General features: G+C 23.8%; 3 protein-coding genes across 3 annotated transcripts; 2 read left to right on the forward strand and 1 right to left on the reverse strand.

Moving 5' to 3' along the window:
* Window positions 1–702: 702 nt before the first annotated feature.
* LOC112590879 (mitogen-activated protein kinase kinase kinase 7-like) lies at window positions 703–15066 on the reverse strand. Its single transcript, XM_025334468.1, has 12 exons — window positions 14795–15066; window positions 14485–14710; window positions 13852–13969; window positions 13626–13768; window positions 13378–13564; window positions 12508–12635; window positions 12372–12446; window positions 10187–10281; window positions 9975–10116; window positions 2407–2528; window positions 1941–2093; window positions 703–1131 (listed from the first exon to the last, which is right to left on the reverse strand). Exons 1-12 carry the CDS (start codon window positions 14870–14872, stop codon window positions 1033–1035), a joined length of 1566 nt encoding a protein of 521 aa, XP_025190253.1. The 5' UTR covers window positions 14873–15066; the 3' UTR covers window positions 703–1032.
* Window positions 15067–15225: 159 nt separating this feature from the next.
* On the forward strand, window positions 15226–25448 carry LOC112590878 (symplekin). Its single transcript, XM_025334467.1, has 17 exons — window positions 15226–15535; window positions 15608–15804; window positions 15868–16101; window positions 16167–16322; window positions 16406–16554; window positions 16630–16784; window positions 16850–17083; window positions 18318–18732; window positions 18812–19019; window positions 19092–19278; window positions 19948–20189; window positions 20258–20436; window positions 23992–24152; window positions 24226–24349; window positions 24443–24807; window positions 24872–25000; window positions 25264–25448. The coding sequence occupies exons 1-17, from the start codon at window positions 15500–15502 to the stop codon at window positions 25360–25362; spliced, it is 3270 nt and encodes a 1089-aa protein (XP_025190252.1). The 5' UTR covers window positions 15226–15499; the 3' UTR covers window positions 25363–25448.
* LOC112590880 lies at window positions 21572–22311 on the forward strand. Its single transcript, XM_025334469.1, has one exon. The coding sequence runs from the start codon at window positions 21688–21690 to the stop codon at window positions 22243–22245; it is 558 nt and encodes a 185-aa protein (XP_025190254.1). The 5' UTR covers window positions 21572–21687; the 3' UTR covers window positions 22246–22311.
* Window positions 25449–25532: the final 84 nt, after the last annotated feature.

A 25532-nucleotide genomic window follows, 5' to 3' on the forward strand; every position in this document is an offset into this window, starting at 1 on the left:
GTCATCTCAATTATTTTATCTATAAAATATAAAATTTATACAATATAATTCTTTATTCATTTTCTGTAAGAGATATAAAAGTCCAAAACCCCTTAATTCACCAGGTATAATTTGAAAAATAAAAGTAAATTATAATTAAAAATTACACATAGAATAAGTAATCAAAATAAAATTAGAAAAAGTATTATTTTATTCTTATTGTCTTTAATATGTTTAATAGAGCTGGCAGTATTGAAGGTAAACTAATGAGTGATGACTCACTGTTATTTTATCATACTGATATTTTGTGATAATATATTAATATTCAATATAGTTAACTGTAATTTATATACAAGTTAATAATTTAACTTATTTATAATTTGTTTATAGATAATAAATTAATATGACTTAACATCATAATTTGATTTTTGTGAATTGATCTATGTATTTAAGTAAGTAGTATAGTAAGTAAGATAATTCAATAGATTTATGCTGTCCGCTATACATTAGGAAGTGTTTAAATTACTAAGTCTAAGTTTCTAAAAAGTAATGCTTATATTTTGTTAATTCACGAGTAATTTTATGAGTTGCTAATTGTATAAAATTTTTATTGTTTAGTTTTAAAAACAATGATAATAATATTTAAAAGGCAGTTAAAACTTTAAATTTGAAATAGTAAAGTATTTTTAATTCATGTATATATTTTATTTAGGTTTGAGAGATCATAAATAAATTACACGACTATTAAAATTAGACTTTATATGTATAGAAGACATTTATAAGTAAGTAAATATTATTGGTTCACAATTACTATAGCCTTGAAGGTAACAAAAAAAAAAAAAAAAAAAGAAAGAAACAAAACAAAACATAAATATAGTGATACAACTAAATTATGAAAATACTGGAGAATTAATTGCTCATACTGCCAGCTCCCATATTTAAAAATTTAACAATCAATAAGTCTATTGACTGTTGTTACCTAAAGTACTGTACTATGATGCAAAGTATATTTACTTTAAATTGCTTAGTCAAATACGAAACAATTCATAATCACTATGACGATGGCTTATTTTCATTTGAGTGGTTACTATTTTTTTCTTGTATCATTTCTAGTTGTTTTTTAAGGTTTTGACTTAATTGTGTTAAATTTTCCTGGATAAAAAAAAAAAAAAAATCAAACATTATTCAAAATTATCTATAATCATACAATGTTTATCCTTAGGCTGTCCTAAAATTAATTTGAAATCGCAGAAAAAAACCTTATGAAAAAATTGATTTATTTCAACCTAATATAATAGTATATATATTTATTGTTATTATTCAATTTAATAAATAGTCTATTAATTCAATAATGACACTAGATATTTGCTAAACTGCAATGGTTTTTATCTGGTAATTTATAAATAAATGTGTAACTATTTAAATATGTATCCAACAATATAAATTAAGTAAACTGTACTTTCCTTATACCAGTTAAAAATGTCATCAATAGCTAATCAATGCAGTTTATTGAAAGTATTATTCGGTATTTTAGAATTCAAAAATTTAAAACAAACAAATATATAAACAAAAAATAAATCAATTTGTATGCACTGCTACACTAGAGTACATTTAATAGTTAGAGTAGTACAGTACTTACAAACATTACTATTTTTCTATATAACTGTATTACTCTAATAAAATATTTAATCATAAAATTAATTTAAATTAATTATTAAAGCACAATTATACAGCAATCACAAGAATTTTATATTTATGGGTTTTTTTTTATGGTAATTTTTTCTGATTACCATCGATTTAATATTTTATTTTATTTTTTCATTAAAATTAATTCATCACTATGAAATCTTAATTAATAAGCATTTGCAATATAAAACTAAATAGCATTGTCAATTTTTAGTTTTTACATTAACCATGTTTATAGATAATAAGTAAAGAGAAAATAATTTATAAATACTTACTTTTTCATTTCTGAGCTTTTTAATTTCTTCGTCATCTTCATCTACTTCTTCGTCACACAAGATTTCTTCTCGACTTAATCGCTCTGCCAACTGCTCCATATGTCTTGATAAATATGCTCTTTCTGTTTGTACTTTTAAATACTCTTGAGCCAACTAAAAATATGTTTTAGTTCATTTTTTCAACTATTATGACTTATAAATATTTAATTTAAATTGCAATCCTTTTTTAACAAATTATGTTAATTTTAGCAATTTTCACTTTGGTTTTTGATATTTAATGTTAATTTTACTCAAAATATATACGTTTTATATTAATTATGATTAACTTCTTTATTATAAAAGTTATTAGTTTCTATGATAATATGAATACATTTATATAGAAATATGATTTATTATATAATTACCAGAACTAAAATTATAGCTTATGTATAAATAATTTTAATGAATTAAATTGTAATTTAAGTACCTGCTTATGTTCTTCGAATATTTGAACTGATTGAGGACAAGTGTTATCTGGAGGTATTGGATGCAATTGTTGGTCTAGCATCAGGTACAAATTATCCAGTTCAGGATGTGTTCCAGAAACATCTAGATTATAATATTACATAGAATTGTTAAAAAATTTAAAAAAATAAATCAATAATTTTAATTTAATATTTATAATAGTCATTCAATTTTCAAATCAATATTTATTTGAGTATGTTTAATAAATCGTAATTTAAGAAATTTTCTATCATATATCTATATACAATACTATTTATCTATTGATGAGGCAGATCATTAAGCAACCGAAGCTAAATAGATTGACTACCTACTTACTATAGTGTTCATTTGTGACGCACTCGCTAAGCTCACACATAGTTGTTGTCCGTAAGGAATCGAGCAAGGAAATAAACATACAAATACACAACACTAGGAAAACACTACTCTCTACAGTCGTGTCGTGTCTAAATCTAGCCGAATGACTCACACCCTTTACAACGTGAGCCAGATCACTCCAGACATCTGGACCACAGTTCTGACATCCCGTTAACCACAAATCATGAAAGTATTTTGTTTAATAAAAAAGGAGCCATAATAAAAATGCGTAACAATACTAAAAACGTAAATTTATATTTATTTTCAACTAAAATGTACATATTATATCTATTATGAAATGCATCATCCAAGGCCAGTTACGCAATATTGTGTTATTTTATTCAATTTTAAATTAGGAAGTATTAATTTTGTATTAGTATCCATCAAAGGAAATTAAGTATGTTTTGTTGAGCTAATAAATTCAATGATCAGTCATTTGTAACTGTTTTCTATAATCTCAGCGGATTTAAAAAATTGCAACAGTTACAGCCATTATTGTTTTGGGGTTTTTTTTATTCAAATTAATACATCATTATATTACAATTTTTACGAATGTGATGTATGAATGTATATTAAGTTTTATGAACATTTTATTCTAAAAAAGATAAGTGCAGTTATAAAATGATAATTAATATTTTGTCGTCAATAATACACCGCTATCAATTATGTAAACACCCAATTACTAAAAAAAAAAAAAATATTTACTGGGAATTAGGTTTAGGTTGGCCTTATACTAGCATATAAAATGTTTTAAAATATTTTAAGTTTAAGAAAAAATGTCTTTCAAGAACAAATAAATGAGCCCTTTCTCGGAATTGTAATGGTTTCAATATCATACTCTACGCGCAAGACTATCGTTTTCAAAATAATTCTTATACATGAAATAATTAAAAATAAATATGAATAAATCAAGATTTTTTCAAATAAACGATTAAAATATTAAAAACTGTTTGTTGTTTTAATAAATAATAATTTATTTAAAATGGTCAAATTATAATACGCCTATTGGCCTATTAATTGGTAGGTGACAACAGTCTAGAGGTTAATCTACAGACATTATTAAATTGGTTGTGGTTCAGACACGAGATTATGATGTCATAACTCATAACTCATAATGTTTAGAATTTAGTAAAACTAAAGATAATTTTTTCATACGTTAAGCTGTGCTTACAACTCTACTTAATGCCTGTATAAAAGTCCTAATACAATAAATATTAATATGATAGTTTTACAAATGATGACTGTTATTTAAGAGATTATCGATGTATTTGTTATTTTTCTTTGACCCAAGCGCAGTATAGCAAAGTTGAGATCAACAAAACCAACTTTTTGTTGTTAGCTTTATTATTAGAGTGTAGTAATCTATTATTAAACTAAAAGTTAGGAAAATTATTTGTATTTGTATATTGACTTTTTATAATATCATAGTTTTTATGCAAATTATGAGTATATAAAATAAAACAATTTAAAAATGTTTAGTTATCGCTTTAAAATTTAAATATCGTAAAAAACCCAACGTATAACAACAGATAATGTTTTTGACTTTAAGTTTGATAGTAGATTAATTTACTCTAATACTAAACCTAGTAATACGAAGTTGGTTATGCAGTTATGCTGAACATAAATTTTCCATATAGTGCCGCGTTGGTCAAAGGAAGAAAACAAATAGCACGCTGACATCCTAAACATTATGAATTTATCTAGAATTAGGTGAGTAGGGATGCAAATATAAATTATCAATTATTACTACAAAACCATAATAGAAAACCAAATTAAAATGAAAATGTAAGTTGGTAAATAATAAACACTCAAATTTTTCGCCGCTTAGTAATTTATTATTAATTGTAACTGCGCCAATTACATTATGGTGTTAAGCAGCCATTTAGTATACCGGGCTTTTAAACACCGTACACTGCGTCTTTGTATTCCGCTTAGCTATTTACGTAAATTCTAAATTTATCTAGCCATGTTCTTTATTAAGAGGCGTTTTCATCAACTAGGTACCTTCTCATTCGTTTTCCTCACACAAATGTATAAATATATTATTGTTCTAAACAATTGTAAAAATTCTATTATACATAGATAGATACTTACGAGGGATAATTTAAAATTTATCAAAGGACAACAAAATATTTTATAAAAGTTAAACTTAATATAAATTTAATATTCAATCGCAGGAGCCATAAACCAATAAATCTATATTAAAAATAACGATACGTTAAAAAAAACCCATTATTTTAAAATATATTTCATTAAATACGAATACCTACATATTTAAATAAACTGAGATGTTACATACCTACGTTTTTAATCGATTTTCAAAAAAATGATTGTTTGAAATTTTCCGTCCTTTTTGGAATACTTCAGTAGGATAAATATATTATGATTTATAATTTTTTCATATATTACATGAAAATAATTAGCAAATACTAAAAAGCTGAAATTCTGTCAGTGAATACATTAAAATGAATAAAATGGGTATAATTTATACTTTAAACATTATAGTCATTATATCATTGATTATATATAATAGATATACATAGTATGTAGGTACTATGTGTAATTAATAATTTTACTTATAATAAATAAATAAACATTTTATAAAATATAGACGAATTTTTCGAACAATAAAATTCACAAATTATAGCCAAATTATTAGGGTATAAAATACTTAAACAGAACACTTGACATCGGGATTCGAATGACAGGAATATTCGTTAAACATTGCATACAGCTATAAGGTCACGTCCTTCTGAGGCTATAAACACCGGAAACAAAATGTTTGCATTGACATACTGATACTGGCAAATAGCCACCATACTCATAACATTAGGCAAAACTGGAATACATAAGCAGACATTGGGTTGATTGTTTTTTGAGTGAAGAAGCTAAGTTTCCCAATGGCCCCAATCCCTAAATTATTCCTTAATGTCTGCCTATATGTTGGAATATCAACATAATGATTTAAATCAAAATTAAAATAATACATTTTTCAGACCAATTTATAAAGCAAAGCGTAAATAAATTTAGGAGAGATGATTAATATATTATAATTCATTATCTAAATAATAAAATGTACCCATCTATTATTCAAATTAATGAAAATATACAATTTTAACAAATCAGTCTAATCCCATTTTTATATTGAAATTAAAATTATTTATATATTTTTAAAGAAATATATTCTATTTAAATAATTATTATCAGTAAAAATATTTTAAAATCATTATTATTTTAGATTAGAATCTAATACTAAGTAAAAGTTAGATTTTACTCTGTATCACAAATGTAGAAATAAATGTTTAAGTAAAAACTATTTATTATTTTTTTTATAAAATCTAATAAACAATAATAATCAATGAAAATACTAGGAATAGCATAAAAATAACTGAAATTATTTTGTTTTAATTGTTGATTTTATTTTATTTCAATTACTTTATATTACTGTCTATTATGCAATAAAGATGTTAAATAATTCTGTATATTATTAAGATAAAATAATCAAATACAAATATCCTTTAGAAAGGTTTTTAATTTTGCTTTAAAAAGTGTACTAGAAGATATGTTTATTTAAAATCTGATTAAAAAAATCTTGGTTACAAAAACAAAAACTATAAAAAGTAATTAAATAAAATTGAATAACCATGCCATTATAAAACTATATATTTATAATTAGTAAACATAACATATTTGATGCAAACATTACTTAGAATGTAAACTTATATACAATATTTTGGGGAATTCAATTAAAAATTCAAAACAGAAAAAACATTTACTAATAATAGTTTTACTACCTCAGAGATAAAAATGATGTATTGTTGTGCTGTTGTGCATAAATACTTAACAATAAACATCAAAAAATAGTTAATTGCTAAAAAAATTATAATATACACATAAGTACATTATACAACAGATAATCCAAGATTTTTTTTTGGCCAAGCTATGGGTCATTCACCATATGACTCATGCTGATGTGATTTATTATTAAAATAGTAACTGGCATTCACATGTCATCAGAAAAAATGATCTCTTTGATGGATCATTTAACTTGGCGGTCATTCGCCTTTAAGAATTTTTAAAAATAAAATAAGAGTATTCGAAAGGGATAGAAAGAGAAAAAGAGGGGTAATTTTGAAGGGTATACTTTAGATATAGTTTTACCACAACAAAATTTAATATCAAAAAACAAGAATTGTATTTTAAGCACCCATTAAAAATAATAATATCCCTGATAAGTTCTGATTACCTATTTTACTTTTTACTACTTCTATTGATAATGTGACGATGACTTTATATTATAAAATATTTAAAATCTATTAAAAAAAAAATACATTTCTTACATGATATATATAAATACTTATTGTTCAGTAAATGATTACTAGATAAATGTTGATTTGCTTATTGAATAAAAGTAGTATTATTAACCTTTCTCAATGATTTAGAAATAATCATAGTCTAATGTCTATTATAAATGTATATCAATCATTTATAGTAAATTATAAATTTATAACTGAACATAAAGAAAATTGATATATTACTAAATTAATAATTATTTTATTCATTAATTGATTCAGTTTACAAAAAGATATAGCAATGTTTTAAATCATGTGGATTAAATAAAACAAAACAAATTTATATAAACTAATAACCATTGAAATTAATAAATAATTTTGAACATAAATAATATATTTTTAATAATCCTATCTGAGTGGTTAATATTCTTCTCATCCATAAAAAAAAAAATACAATGTAAACAAATTAAGCTCTTTTATGTTTAAACATAAGCAAACAAATAATTTACTACAAAATATATAATTGTAATAATAGATTTATTTCAAACAAAAATGAAATTTATTAGCCACAAGATATTTGAATGAAATTTAAAATGAGATTTCTGACAAACAGTTTTATATTGAATCTATTTTTGCTATTTATTCTGTTGGATATGATCCAATTAATTTCTATTGTTTCTAGTAACATTAATTTGAGAAATGTAAAGACAAAACAATAATTCAAATTACTCAATATGGGAATTAAATAAATCATTAATTTAAAATTTATATTAAATTTACAACTTTTAAACATAAAAGAATAAAATAAGACGTGTGAGAAAATTTTAGTAAACATATCATCTACTTAAATAATGAATTTTTGAAAACTAATAATACTTGGAAAAAAACACATCAGGATAAAAAAAGATCTTGATAACATAATTGTAGCTATTTTCAATTTTTTACATAATTTTTTAGAAATTTAAAAAATTAACTTTTTACTATTTTTATTTTTTGAGTATACAATAATTAAGGCTGAAATTTCACTACCTAAAGACACTGTAAAAATTTTATTAAAATCCTATTTCGCTATGAAAAAAAAAATTATATTTTAATAAATAATATTATATCAGTTAGGTCCAGTGGATTTATTTTAATTCCTCGGCTACATTATCCTTGTATGAGTTTTTTTAGGAAAACATGTTATACTTTATAATTAATAACTTATTATATAATTTTGAATTTGTCGATATACAGCTATTGACCACTATGTACTTCTACAAATATTTTGAACATTTGTAGAAAAAAGTTTACATTTTGTAAAAAATTATGTAAACATAACAAAAAATGTCTAATTTTATTTGTAAAAAATGTTATGACAAAAATTATGATAAAGTAATCAGTATCTATTACCTAAAAAACATTTTTTCATGCATAGAGTAATGTTTTAAATTATAAATTCAAAATGCATCAAAATCCTGGTCCAGAGTTTATAATATTAGCATATAAAATTTATTATTCATAAGTTATTTTTTTATCAATTTTTTTTACTAATGACTGGTAAAATCATGATTGTTTTATGGCACCAAATATAAAATATTTACAGACTGCTGGAAATTATAAAATAATATTCAAGAGATAAATTATTATTATGTTCAAGTTAACCAACCATAAGTACAACTTTATGAATCATATCTTTAGAAATCACTCTTAAAACATGGAGATAAAGTATGATATTTTAAAATGGGAGAACAAACCAAAAGATTTCATGGTCCCAAACTTTAATATGGAGTTTATGGAGTAATCAAAGCTTAGTGTAAAGGATCCATATAAACGAATGTTATAGAATATTTAAGAATTTTGGATTGCATCTTGATATCATATTAATTTATTTACTTTAAACTCAAATTAAATAATACAATTATTTTTAATTTTTATTATTGAATTTTTTACAAATATTTATTAACAGTATTAAGGAGGAGCAATACCCAGCACGACGTTTTTTCAATTATAATATGTAGGTTATATCTTAGTTAAGTATAGTTAAAATTGTATCTTGTTTTGATGATACTTTATTTTAAACTTTATGACACATGGGTTGGCAATCGAATTGACAATCGGCATACAAATAAATATCACATACACATATACACAGTCAATATATTGACACATGTGCTAGCCAAACAAAAAAAATTGCTATGATTCATTTGAGTTAGTTGAATATTCTTAATTATTTAAACTAGAGTTATTTATATTTCATAAATATAAATATCTAAGCAATTCATATATTTTTTTAAGTTAAGAAACAATTATTTTGCTAAATATTTATATTTTAATATATACATTAATATATAGATATAGTATTTACACATATAATGATATATATATTTATTTTAAAGAAATACATCATTCATATATTCTTTTTGTAGGAATTAATTTTGTTTTAAGATATTTTATTAAAATTAAATTACTTAGATTTTTTTATTTATACATAAAATTTAATAAGTTTCATGACTCAATAAAAATAATATTAAATAAACATTACATTTTTAAGCTTATATTATAATATTTTTTAAATGTCATAAAATAAAATATGATTTGTGTATAGTTAATAATTTATATAAGCTTTGGAGAAAAATATAGGACTAAAGAGGTTTAAAAGCAATAATTATATATATAATTATCCAGTAAAGTTATATTACTCAAGAATAGGACAAGTTATAATATACCAATGAATTAATTCAATAATTAAAGAAATAAAACTTTAATTAATAGATAATATTTTTAACTATGAGTAAGCAAATATTTTTAATAAAAACTAGAATTAAATTAAAATCTTTAAGTTAAGCAATTAAAGCTCAAGTTAATATAAAAACTTAAAAATAATAACTCTCAGAAAACATACCTTTTACATCATTAGTGTCATCAAGTGGACTTTGACACTGCGAATTTGATTCATCTTTGTCAGTTGAGTCAACAGTTTGATAAGCACCCACTTTGTCAAAACCGGGCATGGTCAATATTTTTAAGTCTTCATATTGATCAAACTAATAATAATAAAATCATCAAATAATAATAATATATAATATAACTTTGAGATATATAAAATACTCTCACCTTGTTATCTACATTAACATTTAATGGTATTGATAAATTTGGATTAGATTTTAAACTATCATTTGTCAACATTCCATTAATTCCTTTATGACTTCCTACCATATAAATAAATACAAATTAATTATCTTCATTAAACATACATTTATAATTTAATAATTGTGATATTTAAATAATAATTAAGAGAACTAATTTATAAAAATGTTATTTATAAGCTTTAATTATTATTATATTTATAAATTATATAGATAATGTACAAAAAAAACATCATTTATGATAAATTGATAAATTAAAGACTATTAACGGCAATTAAAATACCAAAATATAAAATAAATATGGAAAATATTAAATGTTATAATTAAATTTTAGACTAAATTGTTAACTTATAGTTCACAATACATTATTACATTTCATTTTAAAAATACGCTAATCTAATTATTAACCATATTTTACAAATTTGTTACAACAATGATAATATATTAATTATAATCTACTTACTGATGTATAAGTTAAGTACCTATAATAGGTTTTTATTCAAGACATTTTAGTACACAACACCTAATGATTATAAATTTTATTTTTTTTTGTTTTGATCTTTTAAGCCTGATAAATAAGGTCATTAGCTCTAAAAAGGTACAATTGGTTTTATTTTAGGATTTGTAGTGTTATGGAACACTGGTATGTATATGTAAGCAATGAATTCTTCGATAAGAAACCTGGTGGTCACCCATTTGAGAACTAGTGATGCCAGCCAATGCTTGACCTCAGAACACATTACTGACTGAGGCCAGCCACCGCACTACATAAAGCCACAAATATTGTATTTTTATATTAAATGATTATATTGTTATAAACAGAACTTGGGAATTTTATGAGCTATAAAACAATGTGATAAATGTAAACAAACATATGTACTAATAAAGTATTAAAAATGTAGTAATGGGGATTTTTTTTTTTTTTTTTTTTTTTTTATTGCATTTTTAATATTAATAGTAAATTTACACAATAAAAATAATTATATCTATACCACAATTCAAAACATAGATGACTAGATTTATATTTAAATTGGATTTATTTTATAATTTATATTTTGATTTATGAAAAAAATATGTAATACTTATAGGATTTTTAAACAGCTAAATTACTTCAATTTGATAAAATATAGTAAAAATATGTTACATAAATTTTATGAATTTGAGTTGTATATAATATGAAACAAATGTATCAAATCACTTTTTGAAAATCTTCATAAGAAACATGCAAATACATAATGTTTCAGACAATGGTGATAACATTTACATATAATTATAAAAAGAAATATTTAAAAATAAAACAAATATAAACATAAAATAATAGTAATAATAGGGTCAAATTCTCACTTGGCACCCAGGTATAAGATATTTAAAAAAGAAAGCCAATAGACAAAAATAGAGAAACTACAAACAAACCAAAAAAATTGTTTTAAAATAAGCATAAGAAGTACTAGGATTGACAGCATACAAAAAATTTACTTTTTAAGATTAATATTTTCATACTTGATTGGATTAAACTCAATTAAAAACATCCTATTAAAAATTATACATTTCTGAAAAGGTTCAATAGTAACAAAATCAAGAAATTTAAGCAAAAACATCTTCAGGATAATAAAAAAAAATAAAACCAATATTCTCTATAATATAACATGGATAATAAATCAAAAAACAATAAATTAGTAATTAGACAAAAGTATAAAAAAAAACTGAAAATAAAACTGATATGTAAGAAGTTAGAAAAAAATAAAATTTTAAAAACAATTAAAATAAATATATTTAATTTTATAATTTATTACTATTAATACCAATATCATAATTTATCAATTACATAAAAGTAATGTTTTAATTTTTTAAATTGAGTAATTTAATAAGTATTTTTGTTTTGACTTTATATTTTTCTATAAAATAGAATAGATAATATTATTTATAATTTTTGATAATTAACATAATTATAAAATATAAAAATGTATAAAAAAATTAAACACATATTTTAATATTGTAAATTAAATTAAAATGTTTGTATTTTTTATATCTAAATAAAAAATGTACTAGGATTTTTTTTATTTGATACTAAAAAAATGAGCCCAAATTATTTATCTGGCTTTTTTTTTAATCAGACATTCAAATTAAATGATATGTGATGTAAATGAACATACTTAAGCTTTCAATATAAGAGTCAGAAATGTCTGGGCAAGAATCTTCAGAAGTACAGTCTTCTTCAAATTCACTACCTACAAATAAAATATACAACATTAAAGCATTAAAAAAAATATATAATAATTTTATACATACTTATAGTATAACAATAATTGGGATATATTAATGGTTGGTCATGTCCTGAACAAAATTGTATTAAAATCCTCATCACCTGAACGACATGATCTATTGATGGCCTAACATTTGGATTTTGATCCCAACACCTTTAAAAACAATATACAACATAGTAAACTATTGAAATGTATTAAGAAAAAATATGATCCAATATGATATCTACCATTCGATTATATCTGCTATCATATTACAGATTTACAATTTTTATTGGACGCTATCAAAAATACTCATGAGCTTAGTTAAATGTACTTATATGAATATTATATTATTGTATTTTTAAGCAATGTTTGTATAGTAGATGCAAAAATAAAAAATATGAATATTAACGAAATAATAATCATGAAAATTGACCTTAAAACCAAAGTGAACAAATAGATATTAAAAAAATTGATATTATGTATTAAAACACAAGTATAAATTAAATATAAAAAGAAAATATAATTTAATGAAAAAACAATTAATCAAAGAATGGTATTTATTGTATAATTAACATTTAACATTCATTCTAACAATTTTTAAATGATATATAAAATATTTAAATTATGTTTATTCAATAAAATTGTTTGTCATGAAAATATATTCTACCAAAATAAGAAACTCAGGTAGCCAATGTGTGCACATAGGTGTAAAATCATTTTGTGTTTTGGTTGCTGGTGGTTGATCAATTAAGGTAAACAGTTTTGTGTGACCTATATCACTGACAAAATTGGAGGCTACCAGGTCACATCTTATGATGAATAAAATATAATATATTGTACCAAATTTAGGTAAGTAGCATATTAGATCACATTTAATAATATAAAGATATTATCTTAATAGTTGTTTTCATACTCAGTAATTAATTCCTGAAACGGTCGAGGGCATTGTTCAAATAATGGTGGTCTAGTTCCTTTATGTACAGCCCACATAATTCCATAAGCAGATCCTCCAATTTCATTAAATGGTTTCAGTCTTGTTAAAACTTGCCATAAAATAATACCCCAACTATATATATCACATTTTTCTGTATAATTTGAACCTTGAAATAATTTAAGATTATTAGTTAAAAATTAATAATACATATATTTTTAATTTCAAACCTTCAAATACTTCAGGTGCCATCCAAGCTGCACTACCTTTATTATTAGTCATATATGTTTTTTTGTCACAAGCAGTCCCAAAATCACATATTTTTAATGTTTTTCCTTCATTCACTAATAGTAAATTTGGTGGTTTCAAATCACTAAAATAATAAATCATAATTTTATTTTTTAGTTTTTTAAATGTTTCAAGATAAAATTATAAATCACAAGTATAATTTGATACCGATGAATTAATGGTTTAGGTTTCATATTATGAAGATATGCTACACCTTCTGCACATTGTAATGTCCAGCTAACAGCATGTCCCAAGTTGTATTGAGGCTCAGGTTTACAATGTAATACTATTAACATAAAATACAATTTAAAAATATTTCAATGATATTAGAGAGTAATATATTAGTACATAAAATGTATTTTTATTTTTACAATACACATTACAATAGGTGCTAAGATCATAGGCGTGCATACGGGTAGGATTGATTGAGCTTAAGTTCTACTTGAGCTTTTTATTTAAATGTGGGTGGGTACTTGGTATCTAAAAAAGTAAGAAGGTGTTCAAGTTGTAGAAAATTGATAACAAAATAAATCAAAATCATAGATATTTGCATGATTAAAGATATACTAGTTGCTCATAGGCATAATTTTTTTCTTTTGTGACCGTGACGTGGGAGGAGAATGGGTGGTCAGATTGAATTTATCCATACCGACCATACCCGACTCAGAAGATCGCGCACGCCTATGGCTAAGATTAAAAACTTAGAATCAGTATAAATTAGTTCTTTAGGTAATAATCAGAATAATAACTATATATTTGTATAACTTCATAAAATTTAATCTATAAATACAACAATCTAACCGTTGTATAATGATCCGCCTTCCGCAAATTCCATTACTAAACAAACAGGATTTGATGTACATGCACCATATAATTTAACAATATTGGGGTGGTTGACTCGAGACAACTGTCGAACTTCGACTGTAAATGCTTTACGCTCAGCTTCGGTGTCAATGTGTTTGACAGCCACATAGTTATTACGCCACCGTCCACGGTAAACAACACCAAATGACCCTTTGCCAACAATCTACGCAGCATAAAATAAAACTATCAATATACTTTGGACATAACAAACTGTAACATTATACATATAATATAAATATAAATGTACTTCAAGCTTTTCAATTTCATCGTAATCAATTTCTTCCACAAACTTTTGTCTGTGTCCGTGTGTTTCTTTAATAGCCATTTGATTTGTGCATGTGCCTCGGATGGCATAGAATATGTTCGGCACCGTACATCGCCCAAATAAACCGTATGTAATAATAAATGTTGTGAAGAATGGATGAATACAATTTCAGTACCTCTACGTATTATTTATTTTCTTTAAGTATAAGTTTTTTTTTTTAATTGTTATCCTTTCATCGCTTATGATTAATTGATAAAAATAAAATGTAGTGATAAATAACTTGCTACAAAAAAATGACGTTTATTATTAAAAAAAATATGGCTCAAGTCACGTGATTATACTTTATTGTAGATATAAATGATAACACTGATAACAGATAACGGAAACCATTGGCTGAAGTATCAAACCAATAGATCATCAACGATCAACGATCAACGTACCATCACATAAATCGGGATTATTATTTATTTTTCAATCTTTATTATCTATCAAGAATTTACGAATTAAGAATTATGATAATCATAATTCGTGTTTTGTAATTTTGTATCAATTAATATCAACGATTCACTATTATTATATTTAGCATTTAATACTCATTTATTTTCATCAAAAACCATTCATGTCTTTTATCAATATTCACAGCTTGAAGTTCCTGAATGTAGATACTGAAAATTAAATTTAAAAAAAATGCGTGTAGAACGTAGTCAAAGCCCTACTGAGCAGGTTAATTAAGGAAAATAATTTTTATTACAAAGAAAATAATATTCATCATCATCCATATTTTATTTTCTTCAGGTAACCAGCATTTTAAATGAAGCTGCCGTGGCTCCCGATGAAAACATTAAACTTGATTTACTACTTAAGTCTAAAGAAGTACTATTATATCAAGAACCAAAATTTTTACCACAATTTATTAATGATGTAATTGCATATCAAAATGATCATAGTTCAACAATAAGAAAATTTGTTGTAGCGTTTATAGAAGAATGCTGGTAATTTGGTTGAGAACTAATATTCTTAAAGGTATTTAATTATAATAATGATTATATTTTCAGCAATAAAGAAAAGTCAAATGTATGTGTCACATTACCAAATTTATTAATGTTACTGAAAGATCGATCGCTTGTTGTTCAAAAACGAGTGGTGCAAGCAGCTAGTAATATATACAGAGCTGGGTTACAATGGATATCAATGACAGATTTACCTAGTTCTGATCTATCTACTGTATGGCAAGATTTAACAAATTTGAAATCACATGTAATTAACATGATTGACAATGATAATGAAGGGTATATAAGAATCATTATTTTTATTTATTAACTATTAAATGTAATTTACATTTTTTCTTTTTTAGTATTCGTACTCAAGTAATTAAATTCATGGAAACAGTAATACTGGTACAAACATATAAAGGTGAAGGTGGTGTAGATCGTGAGAATGATGTATCACTTGAAGATATACCTTTAACTCTTAAAGTTACTCGTCGTAGAAGACTTGAAGATGAAGCAAAGTATTTAATATGCAATTATATTATATTACTATAGTATAAAATAAAGAATACAAGATTATACTAATAATGATTTTGAATTGTAGAGTAGTGTTTGATCTTCTTTCAAGATTTTGTCAATCTGGTAATGTAGGCTGTGCAAATTTAATGACTTGTATGGGATCATTAACGTTAATTGCCAAATTCCGAGTGTCATTTATCGAAAAAGTTTTAATTACATTAGAAACGTTATCTAGTAAGAAATATCATGTAGAAATCATTTTTAAAACAAATTAGAATTTATTTATATTTTTAAATTATTTTGTTTTAGAAAATATTCCAAGTTCTTTAACACCAAGTCAATCAATCTCTGTTCAGAAAAATCTAAAATTACAATTATTAAGTTTATTGCGTCTCCCAGCTTCAATTGAACATCAGCAAATTATTGGAAGACTATTATTAGATATTGGAGCTTCCAATCAAGAAGTAATTATATAATTATTAGTAAAATATATTATTTAAAAATATATAAAATATTCTCTTATTTTTAGATTATGAAAGCACTTCAAGTTTTGTCAAAGAATGAAGATAGTAAAAAGTTATTACGATCCTTAAAACGTAAGAATGACGATAAAGATGATAAAAAACCAGATAAAGATGAAATTCCAGAAAAAAAGAGGTGTACTGAAGGTACACCACCAGATCAACATGTTAGTTCAGTTAAAGCATGGGTACTTGAAAAACTATCTCCAGAAACCATCACAAATCTTATTATGACATTTATGGTAAATACATATAATTATATTAAGAAATACATGATGATTTCTTAAGTTCTGAACCATGCTCACCACATTTAAGGTTCTAAATTCAACCTACCGTATTACTTTTTGTAATATAAATAAATTATAAAATATCCCTAGAACTAAAGGCTGACACACCATATCCTCTCGGAATGATTTTTTATACAATGATTTATTATTTAATTCTAATTTAAGACAACTATTACGGTGTCCTAATCAATGACAAGATATACTTAAAAACCATAGAGGACTTTCTAGTTTTTATATATTTAATTAAATTTTTGATTTTTAAAATGTCTATGTTAGGTTATCTTGTTTTTATTTTTATTATTAAGTACATTTTTCAAAGAAAAGAATTCAAAAGAATAGTATTTAGTTTATTAAACTATTAATGTATTCAAATTTAAAAGTGACAGAGACAATGACATTTTAGTACAAAAAAAAAAAATGATTCACTGAAAAATTTATACTTGTTGAAGTAGTCAAATTTTCATTATCTTTTTAATTAATGTTAAGTATTTGAACTGTATTTTTGTTTTTTTATGGTGTTAAATGTTAATTCAAAAATCTAAACCCAATATTATCTTGATAAAGTTTCTTCTTTAAAATAAAAAATAAAAAAAATGTTTTAAAAACCCTGCCATTTTATGAAGCGCAATTTTTTGTCTTTTAAAATAATTTATTTCATATTAGTTTTAATTCTTTGATTTGTATTGATGTCGTCATAATTAGATAACTAAAAATTGCTCGAATTGTTGTCCCTTTTTACATAGCCAACTTTGACATTCTTAAAAAGATGTTACATCTACATGTATTATTTTTGTCTTACAAACATATAACACAAGAAATTTTCTTTCAGTAGAACCGATTATGTTTTATATGTTTGTAAAATAGAGATAATATATGTGGGTGTAACATCCCCTTAAGGATGATAAAATAAAAAAAAAGATTAATGATTTATTGTGTATTCAAATATTTTATAGATAAGTAATAAAGATAATATTCTTATTAAAAAAACCACCTTTATATTGCCATAAAACAATATTTTAAGATAATGAAAATATAAGGATTTGAGAATATGGTATTTTTGTACATCTAAAATTTAATTAAATAAGAATTTGAATGCATGATTTAATCATAAACAGAGAATGGGTAGTCCTAATTAAAATATTTCTTCTGTTTTATATTTTTCTAAGAGTTTTTATCTTTTAATTTACAGCCTAAATTACCATCAAAAATGCCTTCAGCTTTTGTTACAAATTATACTCCAATAGCTGCAGCTGGTACCGATAGCCACATTAAACATGTAGCAAAATTATTAGCTACTTTAATATGTGGATCAGATATTGTTATTCCTGATCTGAAGTATATAACTCAAAATGATGACGAATCTTTAGAAGGAGTAAAAGAAGATATAATAAAAATGGAGGAAGAAGATATACTTTTAGCTCAACCTGCAGAATTAAATATGAATAACTGTCAAATTGATCCTATTGAAGCTGAAGAACTAGCTATTGATGCTTTACTTAGAGTTTTAGATACTAGTAAAATTATTTTGTCAAAACAGTTTAAAGAAGTACACATTAAAGCTATAACTAAAGTAGCAGTTATGTGTAGTGATGATTTTCGCAACAGTAAGTAATACTTATCAATGTATTCCATTAAACAAATAATTACACAGCCAGTCTACATATTTATTTATTTATTGTTTAGCTATACTCGACTATATAAATTTGGATATGCCTAAAAATATGAATTTATGCTTATCATGGCTATATGAAGAGTATAGTGTAAATCAAGGATTTATTAAACTGCCAACAGCATTCAGAAATACATTAACATCAGAACAAAATTACAATACTGTATTATGTGCATTAATCAGAGGTGCATTAAATATTGTAGATCTTAAAGAAAAAGAAGAGTAAATTGGATTTTTAATTAATATAACATTTTGAGATAAACTTTTGATTATAATTTTGTGATATATTTATAGCGCTATAACTACTTTTTATTTTGAAAGTCCATTAATTACTGATGATGCTGTTGATATTTTGAAAGAAATTTGTGGTGATCATGCATTTGGTCTATTCATTCTTAATGAATTGGTTACTAAACGCCCGCCAAGACAATTAGTGTATTTAAATGCACTTCTTTTCTTCACTTCACATAAGAATGATAAAGTAATGTATTAGAATACATAAAATATTTAATTAAATGCTGATATAAAATATTATAACAAAAAATCGATAAAATATTTTTTTCTGATTGTTTTAAATCACTTTAATTTTTTTTTAATACAATTAACTTAAGACTTTAAAAATATAGTGATTTTTGTCTGTATTGATCATTAAATACTATTATAGAAAATAGGTAGGTATTATTTATATTACAGGGTAGTGTAATTACCACAGATAAACAAATTTTTTGCATAACAACATTTTTATATTAGAAATCAATAACTTGACAAAAATATTTTCAACTTTTGATTTTAAATCCTCTGACTATGACAGTACATTATCAATCAAGAAAACTGCTTTCAGGGGTAAATTATGAGATTTGAGATGTACTTTAACTTTTGGAAAACTAATTCACTACTGATTATTTTAGTATGAATATACATAATTCTTTTAACTTTATGGAAGATAACGTGTACTCAAATTAACTATGTAATATATATGTTTAATTTGTTTAATATAAATTTTAAGTTATAAACAACTATATATTATTTAGCATTTATTTTACTTCCAGCTATTTATATTTTAATATAAATACTTATAAGTTATAAGAGAAAAAACTTAATATTTTTTAGAATCTTAATTAATGAATTGAATTGTGTTGAATATTTTTAGCTTCGAGAGATCGCATTGAATTTTATCAGTAAATTATACAAAAATAAAGATTTGAAAAATATTATTGAAGAATATGCTACTTTTTACTTGGGATTCTTAAGATTACAATTGCCCCCTGATGTACTTTTTGGCCAAGAAACAGGCCGATTGGTCAAATCTGAAGTGTGGGATGAAGATTCAACTACAGCTTGCTTATATCTGTATTTCATGTTAATGGCTGATAACTATGAACTAATCCACGAGTACGATTTTTATACTTAATATTTAATTTATGCTAGTATACATGATAATATATTTTATAATACATTAGATTAGCAGCTGTATTTTCCAACTCTCAAGGAGAAGTAAAACGTTCAATAATAAAACTTTTACCACACCCTATTCAAAATATGCCAATGAATTCAGCTGAAATGTTTAGACTTCTTGAAGAAATACCAAAAGGGTCTGAAGCAATGATAACCCGAGTGTTGCATACTATTACTGAAAAAGGTGAGTGGTTTAATTTTTATTTTTAAGCACACACTACAAAATAATGTGTTATAAAACAATTTACATAAATGGGTTTTTGGTTTTTAATATTGTGATTTATAAAAATTATAAAAACTAAATTGCTGGATTATTTGATCTATTGACTACTTGGTAATAGGTACTCTTTAAAACATTTAACTAATTATATCATATCCAATTTATAATTATTAATCATTACTTAATATTACTTGTAAATTTTCATAAGGATATTGATAGCAACATCATCTAGTAATATGTTATAATAAATTGTATGTACAATAATACACTTAATTCGTCTTAATTTAGTTCAATGTTTTTATCAGCTCTAAGGAGAAATAATGATCACTGACAGAAATTGAGTTTAATTATTAGGTAGGAGACTTGGTTTTTTGTTATTTTAAAGCTGTGTTTCTTGTTTCCATCATGCTATGTCATGTTGAATTGAACATAGTTTAACTTATAAGTTGTAAGAAACATCTTACCTATTTATGTATTAAATTTAAGAAGCACAGAAACATGGAACATGGAATGGTAATGTAACCTGCCTTTAAATGCTTTGATCTTAGTAATCTTATAGTGCATTTCACAACAAATGTCTATTGGTACTAACGCGCCAATTGTTGATTTTAACTCAAACCAGAGGTTCACAGTTAGGTCTGGAAAATAAATAGTTATGTTTTTTTTAATATGATAATATATCAAGCGGTTCCACATTTTGTGTATCTGTAATGAAAAATCGCCACCCGGCGCGTTAGTATCGAGGGACATTAGTTGTAAAAAACTAAAAACGTACTATAGTCTCAAAAATAGTGAACACTAAACATTATAATTTTGATACAAATATGCAACTTAAAACGTAAATAATATCATAGGTAAATGCCAATTGATAATAATATTACGTCCTATTTTTAGTTTAAATTTAGTCATATTTTTTAGATTAAAATGATACTCATAGTTTTTTTAGAACAATTTATTATTATTAAATTATTGTGGTTGTATAATTTTATACTAGATAGCGCTTATAAAACTATTCTGTTAACATTTCTTGGTTAACGTTATTTAATTTTTGTTGTTACTTTTTGGTTTTTCCATGTACCTACTATCAGTATTGTACTATTATTTATTTTGATTTTTGAAAAGTAAAGTAAATTAATTATCGAATACTAAATTTATTCTTTAACAATTCTTGTTTAAATTTAAATATAAACTACATTGACATAGTTGACTGATACTATGTATTCATCAAGTGAAGAAGAATTAGTGTCAACAAAAATTGATGGCTGGTTAACAGAAGAAAACCGTCGTCCTTGTCCATCCGAATTGTATCATTTTAACTGTCCGTACACTTTACACGAGACTGATCAATTTCGATTTATGAATCAACTTTGGACTGTAGGTGATATTGTGTCTGTAAATGATCCAAGATCAAACAAAACCATTTACGCACAAATTATTAAGCTATATGGAAATGAATTATGTGAAAAACGAGCAAAAATCATGTGGTTGGTACCTAAAGCTAACACTAAGGTCACAGATGAATCAAAAAAGGTGCATTATGACACTTTCAAACCTAGTGAATTTGTACACATTTCTATCGATAGCAGATTAGTACCCATACATGTCCTAAACTTTGTTATGAATGTTCCAAACTTATTTGAGTATAAAGAACATATTGGTACCAATTACTTGGTCAATACAAATATTTTATCACATGCAGAAAGATATGCAGAATCTGATGAAGACGATGAACCAAAATCCAAAAGTAAAGTCAGGCGACTACTTAACAAGTGAATTAAATGTATGATATATTGTAAACCAAAATTATCATTGTTAAATGTATTCCTATTTAAATGTATTTATTTTTAATATTTTTAAACAATGTACCTAATAATTTTAATCTAAGTTGACAGAATAAAATGTTTTATGCTACTAATATTATCGATACTAAAGGTACTTAATTTCATATTATTAACGAACCTTTTTTTTTTTCATTAGTAATTCAACTCTATTATTGTATACATTTCTATAACTATATATTTTAAAATTTGATTGAAATATATTAATTAAAAACAAATTTTTAGTATATAGTACCTATAATATGTATTTTGTAATTGTGTATTATTATTTTGTATATTTATAAATTAGTCTTATAACATATATTGTACGGTGTGGCGACATGTAAAATAAATAATATAATCAATAATGCAAGCAATGTGAGGCCAGTACAAATATCGCTGAACATTTTATTATTTAATTTAATCATTTAAATATTTTCACACGTCACTCACTTCTTAGAAAGGCTAGAGCTGGGATAGAAAGACGAGATGACAAGAATACAAATCTTATTGCAAAACCCCTAGTATGAACAGAGTCGCCACCACCTTGATCACCATTTTAGACTCGGATTGTAACACCGCTCACTAATCTTAAAAACATTATACTTTTGTATCTAAATTGACATTAAATAAAGATTTTTCTACGTTTAATATGTTACATGTTTGTTTCTGCATTGATGCATGAATCGACCAAGTCGGGACACAACAGTTTATACCTTTGTTGTTTGTTTGGAAATTTAATAAATTTACATTTTTGATTATTAATAATATTTCAGTCTTACGTATAAATTTAATTTTCATATTATTATTATAATAAATATATTTACTGTGTTTAAAAAATATAATGTTTTCATTATTTTTATCAATAGGTATTGTAAAAAATACTATAATATGTAGGTACTTATAAATACTATATAAAGTAGCAATAAAGTATAATAATACTTATATAATATTAGTTTATGTATAATATTCTAATGTATTCTAATTTGAAACTTGTTGAATAATACAACATTAAATAAATATATTATATGATATGATTAAAAAGCCTTTCTTTGATCTTGGTAATTTTTTATTAATCAGTGTAATTAAGTGTATTTTCTTAATTTGGCTAACTGGTTGACATCATAAAGCATTACTCTTCCTGAAGCTGCCTAAATATTTTGAGGACGCTCTATTCAAACTTTTCTTTTGCTATGTATAATGTTTTTTTAATAATTTATGAATAAACGAATTTTATTTATAAAAAATATACATAAACATAATATAAAATATATTTTAATATATTTAGTTATTTTTAATACACTAAGTTTATCATAATTTTTGTTTAAGTATTTTATTATAATTTAATTTGAACTCAACTCATCTGCATTTAAGCTTTTGCTTATAGGATGAGTTGCAATTTTTGTATTTTATACAAGTTTTTTGTTATTGCAATAAACTATTATTATTATTATTATTATTATTATTATTATATCATGTATTTATATATTGGTTATCACTTATCTGTAATACTTAAATACTGCTTACTTTAAAATACAGTTGAACGCCACACTATTATAATATATAAATCTAAAAGACTAATTTAATATTAAATAATAATAATTAAACTTTTAGATATCAAATATTGTTATTAAATCTAATTATAACATATTACAAATATGTATTAAATTACTACTTAATATTTTATTTTTTTTTATTTTAGAAATTCCATCACCAGAGTTAGTATCAAGAGTTAAAAAATTATATGAAAATCAGATAGTTGAAGTACGTTTCTTGGTACCAATAATATCTGGTTTGGATAAGAAATATATTTTGAATGCTTTACCTCAACTAATAAAATTAAATCCAAATGTTGTAAAAGAGGTATGGTTTACAAATATATTTAGTTACAGAAATGTATTAATTGATTAATACAATTATGTTTTTTTAACTATAGGTTTTTAACAGAATTTTGGGCATTAACTATTCAAACTCAAATCCTCCAGTCAGTCCAGCTGAGCTTTTGATTGCATTACATACAATGGATTCAGATCCTAATGACCTAAAGTACATTATTAAAGGTAAAATTATAATTAATAACAATTAAAAACTTTTTATGATTATTAAAAGTATTATTATATTTTCTAATATATATTACCATTCTATTTTGATAGCTACATCATTGTGTTTTGCTGAAAAATCAATATTCACGCAAGAGATATTGGCTATTGTCATGCAGAATTTAATGGATGTAAATCCATTACCAACTTTATTGATGCGTACAGTTATACAGTCTCTTACAACTTATCCACGTTTGATTGCTTTTATAATGAATATACTCCAGAGACTTATACTAAAAAAAGTGTGGCACCAAAAGACACAATGGGAGGGTTTCATAAAGTGTTGTCAGAAGACAAAACCTAATAGTTTTCAGGTGTTACTACAATTGCCACCAGAGCAGCTAGAAGATGTTTTATTTCAATGTCCAGAAATGAGAAAATCATTATTAGATCATGTACTTAGTTTTACCGAAGTACAAGTAAGAGTTAATCAATTAATTAAAAATTGATTTTTAAGGTTAAAATTATTTTTCATTTTTTAAGCGTTTACACATTCGTCAAGCAATTATGGATGTTATATTTGGAAAAAAAATGGAAGTACCAATGTATCAAAATTTAAAAGTGAAATGTGAACCTGTAAGCAATACAAATAATCAACATGTTATAATGTCTGTAAGTAAATTAAAATAATTTATTTAGATAGGTACTCATCTAGTTATCGTCAAAGTTTAATAATATAGGTTAGAAAATTGGAATACCATGTAATCTGTAGGTAAATTGTTTTTAAGTATTTACAGTATTTACTTTAATATTTTTTTTGATAATGTAAATAATACACATTGACATGTATTATTTCCTATGATCATTTACATGTAGTTGAAATTAATTTATATTGTTACATTTTTAAGATTTGTTTTTTTTTTATATTCTTATAGAACCAAGAAAAACAATCCCCTGAAAATATATCTAATTTGAAAGAAGACGAGCTTAGGCCACCAGGTGATTGTGATGAAGACTCAATTAATGGAATATAGTTGTATTACTACTTAAAAACAATATTACTATGTCTCATTTATTTGTATATTTTTTTTTTTTTTTAAACGAATTTAATTAATTTAATCAAGTGTTATATTTACAATGTAATTAAATAAACTTTTAGTTTAATACATTTATTGATTTTTGTGTATTTATATATATATATATT

The sequence above is a fragment of the Melanaphis sacchari genome, unplaced genomic scaffold (assembly GCF_002803265.2).
Source record: "Melanaphis sacchari strain LSU unplaced genomic scaffold, SCAv2.0 Contig121_pilon_pilon, whole genome shotgun sequence".
Classification (NCBI taxonomy): Eukaryota; Metazoa; Arthropoda; class Insecta; order Hemiptera; family Aphididae; genus Melanaphis; species Melanaphis sacchari.